The sequence below is a fragment of the Bufo gargarizans genome, chromosome 5 (genome assembly GCF_014858855.1).
Source record: "Bufo gargarizans isolate SCDJY-AF-19 chromosome 5, ASM1485885v1, whole genome shotgun sequence".
NCBI classification, from domain to species: Eukaryota; Metazoa; Chordata; class Amphibia; order Anura; family Bufonidae; genus Bufo; species Bufo gargarizans.
In genome coordinates, this window is record NC_058084.1 from 173,353,747 (window position 1) to 173,372,334 (window position 18,588).

Below are 18,588 nucleotides of genomic sequence, written 5' to 3' on the forward strand. Positions count from 1 at the left end.
AATACCAAATTTATGTAGTTTTTATTAAGTTTTACTACTTCTATACTGTATATCTTGTGATTTAGAGAGGTAACCTTCAAATTACATATTTGTGTCCAAATGTAATGTAGTATTCTAATGTTCTGATATTATAAGTATGCCCCACCGAACACAATAAATAAAATAATATTTTTTGTTCTTCTGCAGGGTGAACCCGGAGATCCTGGAGTAAAAGGAAACCCTGGGGAAGTGGGAAACAGAGGATTTATGGTTAGAAATGGAATACTATTATTGTATTCACAGTATATATTGTTACTATTATAGTTAGCTGCAAAGCAGTCAGGTTTACACTGGGCTGTTCTAAACCGAGAGAGAGTACAGACTCGTGTGAGACATCATTCCTTGATAATTAGAAAGACTCTTGCTCCAGCCCAAAAAAAACAAAACATACTGATAACACTTGAATATTTAGTCTTAAAGGGATTATTTTAAAGGTGTTGTCTCATGTCAGCAAGTGGCTTTTATCATGTAGATAAAGATAATACAAGGCACTTACTAATGTATTGCGATTGTCTATATTGCTTCCTTCGCTGGCTGGATTCATTTTTCCATCACATTATACACTGCTCGTTTCCATGGTTATAACCACCAGCGGTGGCCATTCTTGCACATTATAGGAAAAGGCACCAGCCTCTCTAGTGACCGGGACTGTGGGAGTGCACCTAGGCTGGTACTTTTTCCTATAGTGTGCAAGCACGGCCACTAGCAATTAGCGAATCAACTTCGGATGAAACATCCAAAGTCAATTCACACAAAACGTTGTTTCAATACTGTATGGAGCGAGCGCTCCGTACAGTATCAGAATGTATTGGCTCCGATGAGTCAAAATTATTAATTCGCTATGTCTAACAAGACTTTGCATAATATCTTCAGAAATTGATTTATCCTGTAAAAAAAACATTTCCCGAACTCAGGTTCGGTTACAAGTGGTACCTTGGAACCGAACCCGAGTTCGGAAAATGATTTTTTTACAGTAGAAATTGATTTATGAAGTTATTATGAGAAGTCTCGCGAGACTTCGCGGAGTGATAACTTTGGCTCATCGGAGCCAATACATTTTAATACTGTACGGAACACTCACTCCGTACAGTACTGAAAAGAAGCTTTATGCGAATCGAGTTCGGATGTTTCATCCGAAGTCGATTCCCTCATCCCTGTATAGTGTGATAGAAACATGAATCAAGCCAGCAAAGGAAGCAATATGGACAAACACAATACATTAGTAATTGCTTTGTATTAACTTTCTCTACATGATAAATGAAATTTGTTGAAGTGACAAAACCCCTTTAATATAATTCAACATGAAAAATGTTACTTTCCATTACAAAAATGCTCAAACTGCATAATGGCACCCCTGGTGTACACTCTGTATAGTAACATGCAGGTCCTGCTACTGAGCTGAATGAATATAGTAACGGCAACATGATCAGTTCCATCCTTCAACTGCCACCAGCCGGATCTTCTTTTAGAAGCTTTGACATTTATAGGGACAGAGCGGCAACAGAAAGGACACACACCCTGAGCTGTGATAGAAAGATAGCTACAGCAGAAAGAACATACCCCCTGAGCTGTGTAAGAGAGAGAACTACAGCAGAAAGAACATACCCCCTGAGCTGTGTTAGAGAGAGAGCTACAGCAGAAAGAACATACCCCCTGAGCTGTGTTAGAGAGAGAGCTAAAGCAGAAAGAACATAACCTCTGAGCTGTGTTAGAGAGAGAGCTACAGCAGAAAGAACATACCCCCTGAGCTGTGTTAGAGAGAGAGAGCTACAGCAGTAAGAACATACCCCCTGAGCTGTGTTAGAGAGAGAGCTACAGCAGAAAGAACATACCCCCTGAGCTGTGTTAGAGAGAGAGCTACAGCAGAAAGAACATACCCCCTGAGCTATGTTAGAGAGAGAGCTACAGCAGAAAGAGCATACCCCCTGGGCTGTGTTAGAGAGAGAGCTACAGCAGAAAGAACATACCCCCTGAGCTGTGTTAGAGAGAGAGCTACAGCAGAAAGAACATACCCCCTGAGCTATGTTAGAGAGAGAGCTACAGCAGAAAGAGCATACCCCCTGGGCTGTGTTAGAGAGAGAGCTACAGCAGAAAGAACATACCCCCTGAGCTGTGTTAGAGAGAGAGCTACAGCAGAAAGAACATACCCCCTGAGCTATGTTAGAGAGAGAGCTACAGCAGAAAGAACATACCCCCTGAGCTGTGTTAGAGAGAGAGCTACAGCAGAAAGAACATACCCCCTGAGCTGTGTTAGAGAGAGAGCTACAGCAGAAAGAACATACCCTCTGAGCTGTGTTAGAGAGAGAGCTACAGCAGAAAGAGCATACCCCCTGAGCTGTGTTAGAGAGAGAGCTACAGCAGAAAGAGCATACCCCCTGAGCTGTGTTAGAGAGAGAGAGCTACAGCAGAAAGAACATACCCCCTGAGCTGTGTTAGAGAGAGAGAGCTACAGCAGAAAGAACATACCCCCTGAGCTGTGTTAGAGAGAGAGCTACAGCAGAAAGAACATACCCCCTGAGCTGTGTTAGAGAGAGAGCTACAGCAGAAAGAAGACACCCTCTGAGCTTTGATAGGGAAAGATCTACAGCAAAAAGGATATGCCTCCTGGAAAAAAGACACTCCCACTGAACTACCAGACAAAAGAAAATCTAGCAGATGAATGGAAGCAACGCATAAGGAAATCTCGGGTTCCATACGAGGTACAGGGCTGGTCCTAGCTTTGTTAGAGAATTTCATGTACAATATAAAGTATGTTTTTTTAATTTTTACATTAATCGTTGATTAACCCATTTAAGGCCATTTTACGCGAATCAGTGATTGTCCAAATGAGAATTTGTGCAAACTCCCTTTCTTAAAAAAAAGGCCCTGGAATAAATTGGTGTATGGAGGGGAAGGGAGGCACACAGGGTATCAAGATTGGCATATGAGAACACCAGTCTTGATAAATCTCCCCCACTATGTGCTGTATACCAAGTTGTATTGAGAACTTTCCCCCACGTATTCAGTAATATAGGTCAAACCCTCAGTTCCATAGGGTGACATTTTAAAAAAAAAATCTTCCAAGTGTATAATGCCTGTACTCTTTCTTCAAAAATGTTACCAGGGTGAAAGTGGTAAAAATGGTGTTGGGGCACGTGGAAGAAAAGGAAAAAAGGTGAGTCTGGTCAACCTGTATCTCATAAAGTTATGTAAATCATATTTTAAGGAAAAATGTAACTGTTCGGTTTATAAATTGACCCTTGGAACATTTACTGTGACATGTAAAGACATGAGTTCATACAACAAGGTAGAAGGCAAGAAATAAAAAAAGAGTGGAGCTACTAATCCTAAAGATGGTGTAAACTTAGACCGGCTGTCCAGACCTGCACCAGATTTATCACAGGGGCTCAGGCTAGATGATAAATCTGGTGCAGATGCAGCGAGCTACTGAGGAGCCGGTGTAGAGAATGGGAGTGGTAGTGGCCCTGATGAGATGTAGTTGTGTCACTGTGTCCTACTTCAGGCCATCACTCCCAGGGGGGTTTGTTGCAGTGAATGCATTCCACTCCATTTGGTTGAGTTACCATAACGGACAGAAAACCGCTGAAAGCAGCGTTTTTCTGTCCGGCATGGGATGCAGAGCAAAAAGGATCCTCTGACACAATGGAAAACAGACCTGGCACCCATTGACTTACAATGGTTTTAATACCGGATCTGTCATTGCTATTTTAAATACAACTGGATCCGTTTATAACGGATGCAGCCGGATATATTATCAATAACGGAAGTGTTTTTGCTGATCCCTGCCGTATCAGGCAAAAACACATATGTGAATGTAGCCTTAGAGCAAAACGTAACTTGTGGCACATCCAGTAGTAATAAATATCAAGTGCAGTCACTGGCACCAGATGAGGAGGTATGGTGGCTGGTTGGATGGCTGCTATTCTGCACTTAACTTATACTGGTCTAATGGTTGGCTGGTGACAGTGTCTGAGCTGTTGTCCCTACCCTTACAGCAGTGTTTGTAGGTGCTGAGACACATGTCTGGAATCTCAAGGCATCACTTGAGGCTGTCTTTAGTTTTTGTTCTAGCTGGAGAAGGGTATCTGGTTCCCGAGCTTCCCTCACAGGGGAATAGATACGATTCATGGGAGTGCTGGCTCTACAAGCTATTTCCCAAACCCCTACTATCAGAACAGGACCCCTCTCGTCCCCTTTCCACCTAGCACTGACTCACTAGACTAGAACTCCCCCTCTTGGCAGGAAGTCAGACCAACCCACTCCTACCAAGAAGGGGGGAACAGGGTACTTAACCCTGTCCCTGCCAACCATTACCTGCTCTGCTGGAACACCTGGCCACACGTAACATTACATATAAAACACAGCAATTAAAAATACAATAGTAGTACCCCTAGGTCTGGGGTACTACACTGTCTCTGACTATTAGTTGGTTTGGTTTGAGGATGAATTTTAAGCCAGAATTGTGGTGCAATTTTGGCACAAAATGTTACACCCCTTTTCGCATAAGGCTTGTCAGACTAGATGCAGAAAGCTTCTCTACACCTACAGTATATGTGCCAAATTGCACCAATTTTTGGCACAAGTTACACCAAAATCTAGGCGCACTTACATTAGTAGTTGTATTAGCCTATGGGCAGCATGGAGGATAATAGTACGGTAATGATGCTGAGCCCTCCATTAAAGGGGGTGTTAAGGTTTTAATAATTATTGTTCATTGTAAAATAAAAAAAGATACAATTTTCCAATATATTTTCTGCATCAGTTCTTCACCGTCTTCCAGATCTCTGCTTCCTGTCATTCAGTAGGAACCTTCATTATTTACATTCAATAGATACAAATCCGTCCTGGTCTATATATAGGTACTATATTAGTATCCAGCCCTGCACTTGTGTGATCATCACATGACCAGAACAGATTTGTTTCTCCTGAAAGTAAACAATGACTGCAAGCAGAGATCTTGAAAACCGTCCAGCATTGGCATAGAAAGTATACTGGAATATTGTATAACTTTTTATTATACCACAAATAGCTTTCATTTTCCTAATATCCTTTTCAATATGTGTACTGAGCGGTAGAACATTGCAGAGCGGTGTCCTTTGCTTTGCATCCAGACCCCTTTGATGTGTATGTATACAATACTATATATTACTAGTATATAACTGTATAATGGATTCTTCCTTTTATTCTCAGGGATCTCAAGGAACCCAAGGAGTTATTGGTTTTAAGGTAAGTGTTACAAATACATAAAGGAAAGGGTCAAATGCACCTAGCCACAGATTAAGGCTACATGCACACGACCGTTGTTCGCATGCGGGCTGCAGTTTTTGCGGCTCGGATGCGGACCCATTCACTTCAATGGGGCCACAAAAGATGTGGACAGTACTCCGTGTGCTGTCCGCATCCGTTGCTCCGTTCCGTGGTCCGCAAAAAAAAATATAACCTGTCCTATTCTTGTCCATTTTGCGGACAAGAATAGGCAGTTATATTAATGGCTGCAAATTGCCGAACGCACACGGACACCATCCGTGTTTTGCGGATCCGCAATTTGCGGACTGCAAAACACTCAACGGTCGTGTGCATATAGCCTAAAGGGGTTGTCCTCTGATATCAGCAAGCCACGTACTGCATTGAATGGATGTGCACACCCCAGCAGTGGTGACGTTCCGGGATAAAGCACATGACTGCTGCAGCCAATCACTGTTCCCAGTGGTAGACCAGCGGTCTACCTAGCTGGTGTGATATTTTAAATTTTCTCGGACAACCCCTTTAATTACATTCAGTAACTATAAATAGATGCATAACATCTCACTGAACATTGTATGTTTTCAATGGATATGATATAAATTGTTTTTCAGGGACAGCCTGGAGAACCTGGTGTGGTAGGAGAACGTGGAAAAAATGGTGAAAAAGGACAAAGCGTAAGAATCAAATATTGAGTATTTCATGGAGGTTTTTGACTCTCTTCAGCTCAGAGGAACTTTTGATTTGCTGCTGTTCCTGCGGATGCATTTTCAGGGACTCAACCATTATGTGATATATTACCGGCAACCAGGCAGCAGCCTCCGACCCCAAAATGCACTTCACAACACGACGTCTTCCAGGGCCTGTTGTTGGTGAGATGTCACAGAATGGTCGGTATCTCTTACTTTCCACCTTATTCCCTCCATTGTAGTTTACTTTCTCCTTTCACTTCAATGGGGAGAGGAAAATCAGCATCAATTCCACATGCAAATTCGCATACGGATTTCCCTGCAAACAACTGTGGATTTCAGTGCGGATTCTCCGCACATAAATCCTGAACATGTGCATTTACCCTTAGGAATGTCAGGTCGTCAGTATGTTCAAATATCTCAGATTAGACTACTGCAAATCCAGTAGAGGGTATGAAGCAGAAATCCGAGACTGACACTTACATTTCTGCTTCAGATATGGAACTAGGCCTCATGCACACAACTGTATTTTCGGTCTGGATCAGATTCTCTTTTTTTGCTGATTGCACATTGACCCATTCATTTCTGTGGGTCCACAAAAATAAAAAGGGATAGCACGCGGATGTCATCTGTGTGCTGTCCACATTTGTGTGTCCATTCTGTGAATTACAGAACATGCCCTATTCTTTTTTGTGGACAAGAATACCCAGTTCTAGTGATGGGAAAGAGAAAACGGTGGAATGCAAGCGGAACCATTCCTTTTAATAGGGTCCGCAAAAAAAACTGAAGTTACTCCATGTGCATTCCGTTTCCGCATGTCCGCATTTCCGTTCCGCAAAAAATTAGAACATGTCCTATTATTTGTCTGCATTACGGACAAGGATAGTGCTGTTCTATCAGAGGCCAGCTGTTCCATTTTGCAAAATACGGAATGCACACGGATGTCATCCGTATTTTTTGTGGATCCGTTTTCTGCGGACTGCAAAATACATACAGTCGTGGGCATGAGGCCTGATTCAATGGAGTTAATCAGTGGTGTTTCCAGGTTGAAGCTGCAAAATTGAACTTGCTCACCCTTCTTGCAGATTATTTTTTGCGTTGATTGGACAGAAATCCACAACAGATTTTTATCGTTGCCTGTGAACAGCTTTACAAAAAACCTGGAGACAGATTGTGAGTGGATTTCATGAGGATTTGAGCATGAAATATACACCAATACCCTCACCAAATCTAGAACATGGCAACGGATCCTAATAGTATTTCAATTAAAGGGATGGAAGGATTTTTAGTTCATAGTGACAGGTGACTGAGAGAAGTCATCAGCAAATAGCTAAGGAATGGTATGCTCCCTGGTGGTCTAGGGCTGGAAGTATAAAATCTTTGATTTCCCTGATGTTCAGTAGTGTTGCCAATGGTGAGCAGCAGCCTAAATTCTGTTGATGATCATTTTCATAAGAAAGAGGAGTGAAGGTTGACACATTTGCTACAGATCTGGGAGCGGTATTACAGCTTAGCTGAATTTATTTTCAAGGAACTGAAGTGCAAGAGCACCAGCAACCTGGTGGACAGTATGTTGAGGCAAAACCCCCTACCTCTATGATTGTCGGGGTCCCAATTGATGTGGGTGTATGAGCGCTCGGCGAGCTGACACAGACACACAGTTGAATCGGGTTCTCTCCTTTATTACACACAAGCATACATCTTTATAACACTACAGATAAACCTAGACAAATCAGGCACCCCACCAAGGGGTGGAAATCAAAGCTAGTGATTTAATTAATTATTCATATAAGGAAAACTTCTGCACTATACTAACAGAATGTTTGATGGTCAAATACTTCTACAGCATCTTACCTTCTTCAGCAGCGCATCCCGTAACACAGAGAAACCATAACTCTCTTGCACGTCAAACTCTGATAAGGGAGCGGCTACCTTGGCCTTGTAGATAGAACTTCCCACATCCTTCCAGCTGGCTTATTCATTTTCCACATATGCACAAGAAGGAGGAAATACTTATACAAAATGGATTCTCATCCCTCACAAGTATGTGGAAGAAAGCAGCCATGTTTTTATTGTCCTCTACAACTCCTTTAATACACACATAACTTTAAGAACTAGTAAACCAGTGATTAAAAGAAAGTTATCATTTTACATAAAAATACCTGACTTTGAAATGTTACTATTTATCATAGTCCTTTCCAGATAAAGGTGCGGTGGGAGATCCAGGACTACCAGGAGGCCCTGGTCGCAGGGTAAGTTTTTGTATTAACTTCTATGATTATTAGCAGCTCATCTGTAGTGCTAGTTCTGTGCTACTTAGTATGTATATATCTCAAATGATCTACTCTTGCCAACATACTTGTTTTTTAGACTTTACTACAAGTGAAACTGAAAAAAGCTGAACATTTCAGATTTTATTTTTGGTGGGACATCAGCATCAGACTGAAGTTCCTTGCACCCAGCAGAGGATATGATTCTGTGTACACAGGCCATGTGCATGTTTACAATCATTTTTGTTATCATGCACATGCAGAACATATCATCAGTAAGATATAATGGGTTATCTGCTTCAGACACAGACTACAAAGGGCCTATGTGGAAGAAAAGTAAGTGTGTATATACCAAAACCTATGACAATAGTTAACAGTACCTTACATGCAATGAAATAGACATTAGAAGCCTTGGGGTTTTCTTGATTAGATGGTGCTGGGTCTTTTTTCCTTCTGGGCCCCTAAGCAGCTGCACAGACTGCACATGTGGAACATCCAGTCAACTCAAGTAGACCTTTGGCTCCCTGTATTATTAGGGTCCATTATTTTGTCCAAGTTGGCAATGATTGGGAATAACTGCCCCTCTTCCTGATCACTTCTTGCTCTATCATCTTATGTAAAAGGGCATTATACCTTCATTCTGCCAGGGCAAAGTTTCCTTTTCCTATCCTAGCCAAGTTTCTAAATACCTTGGCTAAGCCGGAGTGTCTTATTGGTGTCCATCTTGACACTCATCACATGGAACACATGATTTTTCCACCCAGCTTTTCTCCTACTTTTTCTTGTATATCTTTGTTTATTAGGCCGGCCATGCACATTGAATATCTGTTGGCCAAACAATCTTTCAGCTGACAACTATCTCTCTTGACACTCCCATATACATGCCTGCTTGGCTCACCCAAGTGTGCATATGTGCTTAATTGGGAGAGGAGAGAAAGCCACTGACACAGACACCTCTGGCTTATCTCACTGAGGACAAAAACATCAGGGAACAGATGAAATCTAACTGTTCAATCTTTATCTCTTCCAACATCTGGTGTCAGAAGAGAGTCAGGAGGCTGCCATTCACATTACATGGTCAGCCAGTTCAGCCAACAGATGTGTTTTCCAAGCTACATTTGCAAATTATGAACTTAACTTCACATATGGATCAAGTATAGTTCTCCCAAGACTCTATAAAAAAGCATATGGAGAAGTACCTCCAATACTAAAGTACTGTCATGGCTGGGTTCTATTCACGCAAGGTTTTATTATACTCACAAAGGTGGACAGAAAACAGGCATTAAAATACAGAGCATAGCCCATCCCAATTAGTTTCTCAGAAACCACTGAAGAAATGGACCTTTGAAACTCGAGTTGGGTAGGGCTAGTTTCTGAGGCATCCCTGGATCTGTGCCATTTTTATGCTTGTTTTATATCTACCTTTGTGAGTACAATAAAACATTGTGTGATTAAAACTCAGCCATCATAGTACTGCATGACCCATATGTGGAGTTGCCATGTTTAACAGAAAGACTTGAAAAACTTCATGTATTGGCTGAACCTATTGTAAGTACTGTGTTATTCCACCATTTTTGATCCATTACTTCAATATACTGCACAAGTTTGTCATCATATTGATACAGTATATGTGAATAGTGGAAGGAAGACCTGGTTCTATCTGAACTTTGCTGTGCCATATTTTGTTTATAGGGGACATTCACAGAGACATTTTAGTTTTAGTTTAGGAAGTTAAAATGGCCCCGGAAAAAAAACAAAAAGTGGCCCCATATTCAGGTAGATCTAAATGTCCTGGAATCTGTAACTGTAGGGAACAGTGAAGTCATGAACCCCACACGCACCACTGTCACTACCTTCTTGGACAATCTGTCCTAAACGATGGCCCATAACTGGACGACAGTCCCTTCCTGACTAGATGCAGGGGACTAGGCGGAAGAAAAATAAGGAGAAAAAAATAAACATAGTGAATACATAGAAACAGTAACTAATGGACGAAGTCAAAACCAGGGAGAAAAATCTGAGCCTAATCAGAAGATAAGAGCAAATACGATACCAAAACCAGGTCATCACCTAGAAGTCACATCAGGGTCTAAATGTTAAGGCAAAGGCAAACTCTAAGGTCCAGGCAAGTAATCAGCAGAAGCAACAAGAGCAAAATTGCAAGTCAACACAGTTCTCTCTGATTAGATTGCAATCCTGAACCTGGGGGCATGGCCTGGTCATCATGGAGATAGGCCGCCGCCGGCACTGCCTGCTAGCGATTGCTTCCCTCGGTATACTATGTTTGACAGAATCCTAAACTACTGAATAGTTTTTGGGTTCAACCAGCCTCATGGCGTCATAACCTGTCTTTCACAAAGAGATATTTCCCTGAACAGTCAATGGGCTATCTGCTTCTTGGTCAGCCTTACAAACATTTACATAAATATGTGAGAATAATATTAGCTGCTCTGTTTACAAGCTGCACTCAAAAATGAGAACTTTAATTTTACTGGTTAATCATTGTCTAGAATAAGGGAGGACTACTGAGCAGATATGTGCATTTTATAATAATGTATTCAAAGACCACGGCACTCAATAGTTATGTTGCCTAAACGTCTTATATTTTATTTTGTTTGATCCATCCTGAAAAATTATTTTTAGCCACTGGCCAACGTTACGGTATAACCTAGACCATGTTCACGGCCTGGTGTGTCAATAAAAGTCACATTGGAGTCTCAAATAGGTATTGGCAAGATGTTGTTAATGTATATCTGTGGGGGAGACTAGATTATTCGTATATGGAGAGGCAGATCAGCATTGTGACATGTTATAAATCCAATGTGTGTAGAAAATGTTGATTATAAGTGAATAAATGTATGTGATGTGGATCTGAATGTGGATTGTCTGGACCAGAAATATAGGGTGTATGAGCAGTACTAGATGTAGGGGTAAATAAGTAAACATTACTTCACCACTTATAGAAAACTTAAATCATTAGAATTAGTTAGTCTATGAAATAATATATAAGAGTTAGGCATCATTCATTTCTAGTCACTAATCTACGAGGGTGGCGGAATACTACTGTCTGACAGGGGTCATTTCGTCTGTGGAAAATAAGGATAAAAACTGTTAGTATCAGAAAATTATGGGTATATCATATAGACAGTACAGGGTAATATAGTGCCGGCTTCATATAATGCTGATGATAACGAAAATTGGTATCATATAAACAATACAGATGTTACGTAGTACAAAATGATCCTGTGATACAAAAATCAAAGTCTCTATTTAACCCTTTTGGTGCCAGAGTGTTGAGTTCAACAATCCAATATGCTTCGCCTTGTTTGAGATGTGCGGTCCTATTGCCTCCCCGTCTTGTTAGTGGTACTTGTCCAGAATTTGAAATTTAAGTTGATTCACCTGACGTTTAGCAGAGATAAAGTGGTGCAGAACTGGTAGTTTAGAATTTTGGCACCGAATATCTGATTTATGTTTAGAGATGCGGTCTCTTACACACTGGGTGGTTTCACCCACATATGCGAGGCCGCATAATGTACCTAAGTATTCTTTCTTTTACCTTCAGGGACAAAAAGGAATTCAAGGCCAAACTGAACAATCTGTAAGTACTACTTAAATTATTGTCTTTGGTTAATGCCCTGTAAACATCATATATAGTTATATATACACTCATTGACAAAAAATGCACCAAGCTGGAGTTGTTGGAATTGAATTAACTTTATATGTGTAAATGTGATGATGATCTATGTAAGTGATTACAATATTAGAGAGAAAGGATACGTTTATTGGGAAAACTGCACAACTGAAGGAGGCTCTAGTACCCTGTTGGGCCTCCTCTAGTCTGGATACAAGATAAGTTACAATTGCGCTTGGAGACATACAGGTTCCATATGGTATCCCTCATAATATTTGCCCACAGATGATGCAACTGGGCCTGTACATCCTTCACACTCGTAAGTTGCTAAAGCTGGCATCTCAGCTGGTCGAATAAATGCTTGTTTGGCAGTAAATCTGGTGACCAGGCAGGCCAATGAAGTGTTACAATCTGGCAGAGATATTCCTGGGAAACCTGCTGTCTGGAGGCGAGCATTATCCTGCTGAAAAGTGCCAGTTGGAAGCCCTCCCATGACAGATGACACATGTGGCTGTGGATTGTCCTGCTCATACCGTAGCTGAGCTGTTAGTTTTCCTTATATCACTACTAGAGGTGACAGTCTATCGTATTCTATGGCTTCCAAGTTAAACACATCATCAGTTGGGGCAGTGTGTTGCTCTACAGCAAAGGCAGGATTGAAGTGCTCCTCACTAGGCCTCTGTACTCAAAACCAACCATCATGGAATCCCAAACAGAACTGGGATGCTTTGCTAAAGAAGATAAGATTCCAGTCTGTAGCAGTCCAGGTTTCTCGTTCACAGCACCACTGCAAACTAAGGCAACAGTGGCTGGCTATCAATGGCAGGACATGTAATGGGCACTGTGAAACCAAATCGCCTTCTGTTAAGCACCAGTGAATGGTTTATGCAGAGATAGGTGTGTGTAATGAAGGTACCCCCTGTGTCTGGATGGTGGAGAACAAAACTATGAGAGCTGCCCATGCTTGATGGTTAATCAAACAATACACTCTACTGGTGTTCTGTCTGAGTCATCCAGAGCCTGTACAGTCGTGGCCAAAAGTTTTGAGAATTACATAAATATTGGAAATTGGAAAAGTTGCTGATTAAGTTTTTATAATAGCAATTTGCATATACTCCAGAATGTTATGAAGAGTGATCAGATGAATTGCATAGTCCTTCTTTGCCATGAAAATTATATTCATCCAAAAAAAACCTTTCCACTGCATTTCATTGCTGTCATTAAAGGACCTGCTGAGATCATTTCAGTAATCGTCTTGTTAACTCAGGTGAGAATGTTGACGAGCACAAGGCTGGAGATCATTATGTCAGGCTGATGAGGTTAAAATGGCAGACTTGACCTGTTAAAAGGAGGGTGATGCTTGAAATCATTGTTCTTCCATTGTTAACCATGGTGACCTGCAAAGAAACGCGTGAAGCCATCATTGCATTGTATAAAAATGGCTTCACAGGCAAGGATATTGTTGCTACTAAGATTGCACCTCAATCAACAATTTATAGGATCATCAAGAACTTCAAGGAAAGCGGTTCAATTCTTGTTAAGAAGGCTTCAGGGCGTCCAAGAAAGTCCAGCAAGCGTCAGGATCGTCTCCTAAACAGGATTCAGCTGCGGGATCGGAGTGCCACCAGGTCAGAGCTTGCTCAGGAATGGCAGCAGGCAGGTGTGAGCGCATCTGCACGCACAGTGAGGTGAAGACATTTGTAAGATGGCCTGGTGTCAAGAAGGGCAGCAAAGAAGCCACTTCTCCCCCAAAAAAACATCAGGGACAGATTGATCTTCTGCAGAAAATATGGTGAATGGACTGCTGAGGACTGGGGCAAAGTCATATTCTCCGATGAAGCCTCTTTCCAATTGTTTGGGGCATCAGGAAAAAGGCTTGTCCGTAGAAGAAAAGGTGAGCGCTACTATCAGTCCTGTGTCATGCCAACAGTAAAGCATCCTGAGACCATTCATGTATGGTGTTGCTTCTCATCCAAGGGAGTGGGCTCACTCACAATTTTGCCCAAAAACACAGCCATGAATAAAGAATGAACCAAAACACCCCCCAACAGCAACTTCTTCCAACAATCCAACAACAGTTTGGTGAAGAACAATGCATTTTCCAGCACGATGGAGCATCGTGCCATAAGGCAAAAGTGATAACTAAGTGGCTCGGGGACTAAAACGTTGACATTTTGGGTCCATGGCCTGGAAACTCCCCAGATCTTAATCCCATTGAGAACTTGTGGTCAACCCTTAAGAGGCGGATGAACAAACAAAAACCCACTAATTCTGACAAACTCCAAGAAGTGATTATGAAAGAATGTGTTGGTATCAGTCAGGAATTGGCCCAGAAGTTGCTTGAGAGCATGCCCAGTAGAATTGCAGAGATCCTGAAAAAGAAGGGCCAACACTGCAAATACTGACTCTTTGCATAAATGTCATGTAATTGTCGATAAAAGCCTTTGAAACGTATGAAGTGCGTGTAATTATATTTCACTACATCACAGAAACAACTAAAACAAAGATCTAAAAGGAGTTTAGCAGCAAACTTTGTGAAAACTAATATTTGTGTCATTCTCAAAACTTTTGGCCACGACTGTACACTGTGTGTGTGTGTGTGCATATTCTCATGTAACCACTGCTCCCAAGCCTCCTAACAGTTAGATCAGAACATGGTGGACAGTTTGTCAAAACACCCATCCTGCTTCTCTTAGTCCAATGTTGCACCCCCTGTCAAAGTCTGACAACTAGGCAAAATGTCACTGAGTGCATCATAGAGGCATGTCTAGCAGTCAATGATCTTTAACCAAGAGGTACACTACCCAAAAGTAGCCTCTGAAAGGGCTTTTAAAAGGGCAGCAGGAGAAGCCCTGCGTAAATGTAATCATTTACATATCTGCCTGAGACATAACTGCATGCTGAGTTCTGCTGCAATCTGACATTTCTATCTGGGTGCATTATTTCATTTCTCAATTTCTCAAATATATAAATATATATATTTCTCAAATTTTATATATATATATATATATATATATATATATAACACAAATAGTGCAGCAGCACAGTCAGAGTTGGTGGACTGGGTGCAAATCCCCACAGAGGTAGGCCACTCCTCCACGATATACAAAGATGAAATAACGAGGCAGCACTTCCAGCTTTTGGTGTACGGGTGAAGACCCCAAACTTTAATCCAAGCGACGTTTCGGCCTGCTCAATGAGGCCTTTATCAAGCTTATAAAGGCCTCATTGAGCAGGCCGAAACGTCGCTTGGATTAAAGTTTGGGGTCTTCACCCGTACACCAAAAGCTGGAAGTGCTGCCTCGTTATTTCATCTTTGTATATATATATATATATATATATAGCTTAAGAAAGGATCCAGTCGAAAAGCCGAAACATCACGCTTCCAGCATATGGATGAATAAACACTTTTGATTATTTTTCTATTTGAGAGTTCTGCCTGCCTTCTGATAGATGGATAGATAAATGGATAGATATAAAGAAATCACAGCACTCAGCACTTATTCACCTGTGTTCATAGCAACGTTTCAGCTCCCGCACTCAGCTTTTTTCTTTGACATAATATGTGTGTATATATCTATATCTATATATATAAATGAGGCCACCATTATATTCCCCTCTAGAAACAACAATATTCTTGGAGAAGAATACCTCTATTAGGGCTCATGCACACAAACGTATTTTCTTTCATGTCCGTTCCGGTCTCTTTGCGGACCATATGCAGAACCATTCATTTCAATGGGTCTGCAAAAAAACGGAAGTTACTCCAAGTGCATTCCATTTTCGTATGTCCATATTTTCGTTCCGCTAAAAATAGAACATGTCCTATTATTGTCCGCATTACAGACAGGATAGAACTGTTCTATTGTGGACTGGCTGTTCCGGAATGCACACGGATGTCATCTGTATTTTCTGAGGATTTGTGTTTTGCAGACCGCAAAATACATACAGTCATGTGCATGAGCCCATATAACATAAAACAGAATGTGAAGAAGCATGGCAAAAACTATAGAAGATTTATGAAAGCTTCTAAAAGAAAAACAAAACCTTGTTGCCTATAGCAACCAATCACAGCTCAGCTTTCATTTCTTTTAGTGTTTCTGAAAAATGAAAGCTGTGCTGTGATTGGTTGATATGAGCAACACATACAATTTTTGTGCCATAATTTATGATTTTTTGAAGGTATGCAGCTTAGGCTACTTTCACACTAGCGTTCGGGCGGATCCGTTCTGAACGGATCCGCTCATAATAATGCAGACGGAGGCTCCGTTCAGAACGGATCCGTCTGCATTATTTTTAGCATAGAACAGCTAAGTGTGAAAATAGCCTAGTACGGATCCGTCCAGACTTTCAATGTAAAGTCAATGGGGGACGGATCCGCTTGAAGATTGAGCCACATTGTGGCATCTTCAAACTGATCCGTCCCCATTGACTTACATTGAAAGTCTGGACGGATCCGCACGCATCCGCACGGCCAGGCGGACACCCGAACGCTGCAAGCAGCGTTCAGCTGTCCGCCTGTCCGTGCGGAGGCGAGCGGAGCGGAGGCTGAACGCCGCCAGACTGATGCAGTCTGAGCGGATCCGCCTCCATTCAGACTGCATCAGGGCTGGACGGCTGCGTTCGGGTCCGCTCGTGAGCTCCTTCAAACGGAGCTCACGAGCGGAAACCCGAACGCTAGTGTGAAAGTAGCCTTAGCATGAGGGGCTGGATAAGTTTTAGGTGCACTTTTTACTAAGACTGATTTTGGAAACATCAGTTTTAGTAAATCTCCCGCCTGTCTGTCCCACCTGCTGGCACACAAATAGGAGTATGGGCTCATAGTAGGTTTGTACAACACAGATTTATTATACATGTTACTTACAGTATATAGCCAACATCTATGAAGTCACAGTTTTCCAAGTGAATTAACACCCTTTCTTATGTTTGCTGTACAGCCATGTGAACTTATTGACTTTATCCGTAATACATGTCGTAAGTATGATCCTATCTTCTAAGTCTTTCAATAGTATTCACATTTAAGGAGATATGTCACCACATTTCACAATACAAACCGCATTAGTAAATAGATCTGTTAGACTTGAGGAAGTTGGTGTACTTACTTTGAAAAGCCATGTCAGATTATAGATATTAAAATAAGCATATATAAGCTGGATTCTAACAGACGTGGACTCATAACATGGACTCAACCTTTTTTTGGGACCATAAGATGCACTTTTTATCAAGACAAAAATGTGCTAAACAGTGCCTACTTCTTATAGTCCGCAGTCAGGGTGGTCCAGCAGTGCCAGACCTCTCTCATGTTATGCCCTATTCTGTGTGCAATGACATTAGTAAATGTGTGCCATTTTGTTACAGTACCGCATTTTCAAATCTTTGTTTGCTGCCAGTGAATGAGTCCAATATTGATTACCTCCAGGAGCTGAAAACCAATACTTAGCCAGCCCAGATCTCGTTTGAGAAGTGGATACAATTGTATCGGATCTGGATAATGTGATGTGGACTGAACAGACTTAACTCCAGGCTGATGTAATTCATCTACATCAGGAATGCCCAACCTGCTGCTCTCCAGCATTTGAAAAACTACAACTCCCAGCATGCCTAGCCGGCCTACAGCTATTAAGGCATGCTGGGAGTTGTAGATTTGCAACAGCTGGAGGGCCGCAGGTTAAGCATCCCTAATCAACACTAATACTTTGCAGCCCACTATAAGGCCAATTCATTTTACCCCACTGAGGGCTGAATACACTGCATACAATGGTATCCGCTTCCTTATAAGATGTATTAGGCCTGTATACAGGTAGTTTACAGCTTCGGGATGTAAAAAAAATGTTATGCATTAGAAAACTCCTCCAGTTTCAGCCAGTTCTATTAGACCACACGGTACTTGGTCAAATTATTGCGATCAAGCATTCATTGGAAGGCTTCTTCCCGATTATTGGCAATCATCGTTCATTAGTTGATGGGCACCTTTCATCAGGATTAGTGTTGAGTGAATTGAAGTTAACTGAATTGACTTTGATCCGAATTTCACGAAAAATTTCATTCACCACAAAGCTGAATTTCCTCGTGCTTCGTGGTAACAAATCTATTTTTCCTGTAATGGCGGTAAAAAAAAACCAAACATACTCCTCCATTTGCTGTCACAGCCACCTTGACTGAATAAACCGCATTAAATCTCTCCCGCAGTGACGTGTGACATCACCACGTCAGCTGCTGGCCAGGCATGGTGACGTCATAAGAGATTTTGCGCGGTTTCTTCAATCAGGATGGCCACAACAACCTCTCCACGAGCAAATGGATTAGGTATGTTTTTTTTATTTAACTCTGATTAAACCCTGAAAGGCATCAACAGTTCCAAATTTCTTTGCGACATTCGACGAAGCAGCCAAATTGAATTTCTGATAACTTTGCTCATGTCTAATCAGGATGAAAGATTTCTGATTATCGGCAGCACATCTCTGTGCTCTTTTGCACCACCCTGATTACACATCCAACACAAACTGAATGCAGGAGGAACAATTCGTATTCATTATAGACAGTACATCCTGATTCCACAGAGATGTGCTTACAATCAGGTGTCTTTCATCCTGATGAAACACACTCAATTGCCCATCAGCACAATTAAACTAAGTGGAACTCCTGGATCATCTCTTTGAATATGAAGGAAACCTCAACCTGAAAGGGTAGCCTGCCTATTACTATACATCAATTC

The 18,588-nt window shown here is 41.6% G+C and overlaps 1 protein-coding gene across 3 annotated transcripts in view; it reads left to right on the top strand.

Annotated features, from left to right (window-relative positions):
* Nucleotides 1-18,588, top strand: part of LOC122937796 (collagen alpha-6(VI) chain-like) — a 280,737-nt gene that overhangs the window by 226,533 nt on the left and 35,616 nt on the right. For all 3 annotated transcript variants that reach the window (XM_044292846.1, XM_044292844.1, XM_044292845.1), the window contains 7 exons: nucleotides 187-249; nucleotides 3,143-3,193; nucleotides 5,230-5,265; nucleotides 5,895-5,957; nucleotides 8,162-8,221; nucleotides 11,805-11,840; nucleotides 16,811-16,847. In XM_044292846.1, the coding sequence (XP_044148781.1) occupies nucleotides 187-249; nucleotides 3,143-3,193; nucleotides 5,230-5,265; nucleotides 5,895-5,957; nucleotides 8,162-8,221; nucleotides 11,805-11,840; nucleotides 16,811-16,847 (346 nt within the window). The remainder of the gene's footprint in view (nucleotides 1-186; nucleotides 250-3,142; nucleotides 3,194-5,229; nucleotides 5,266-5,894; nucleotides 5,958-8,161; nucleotides 8,222-11,804; nucleotides 11,841-16,810; nucleotides 16,848-18,588) is intronic.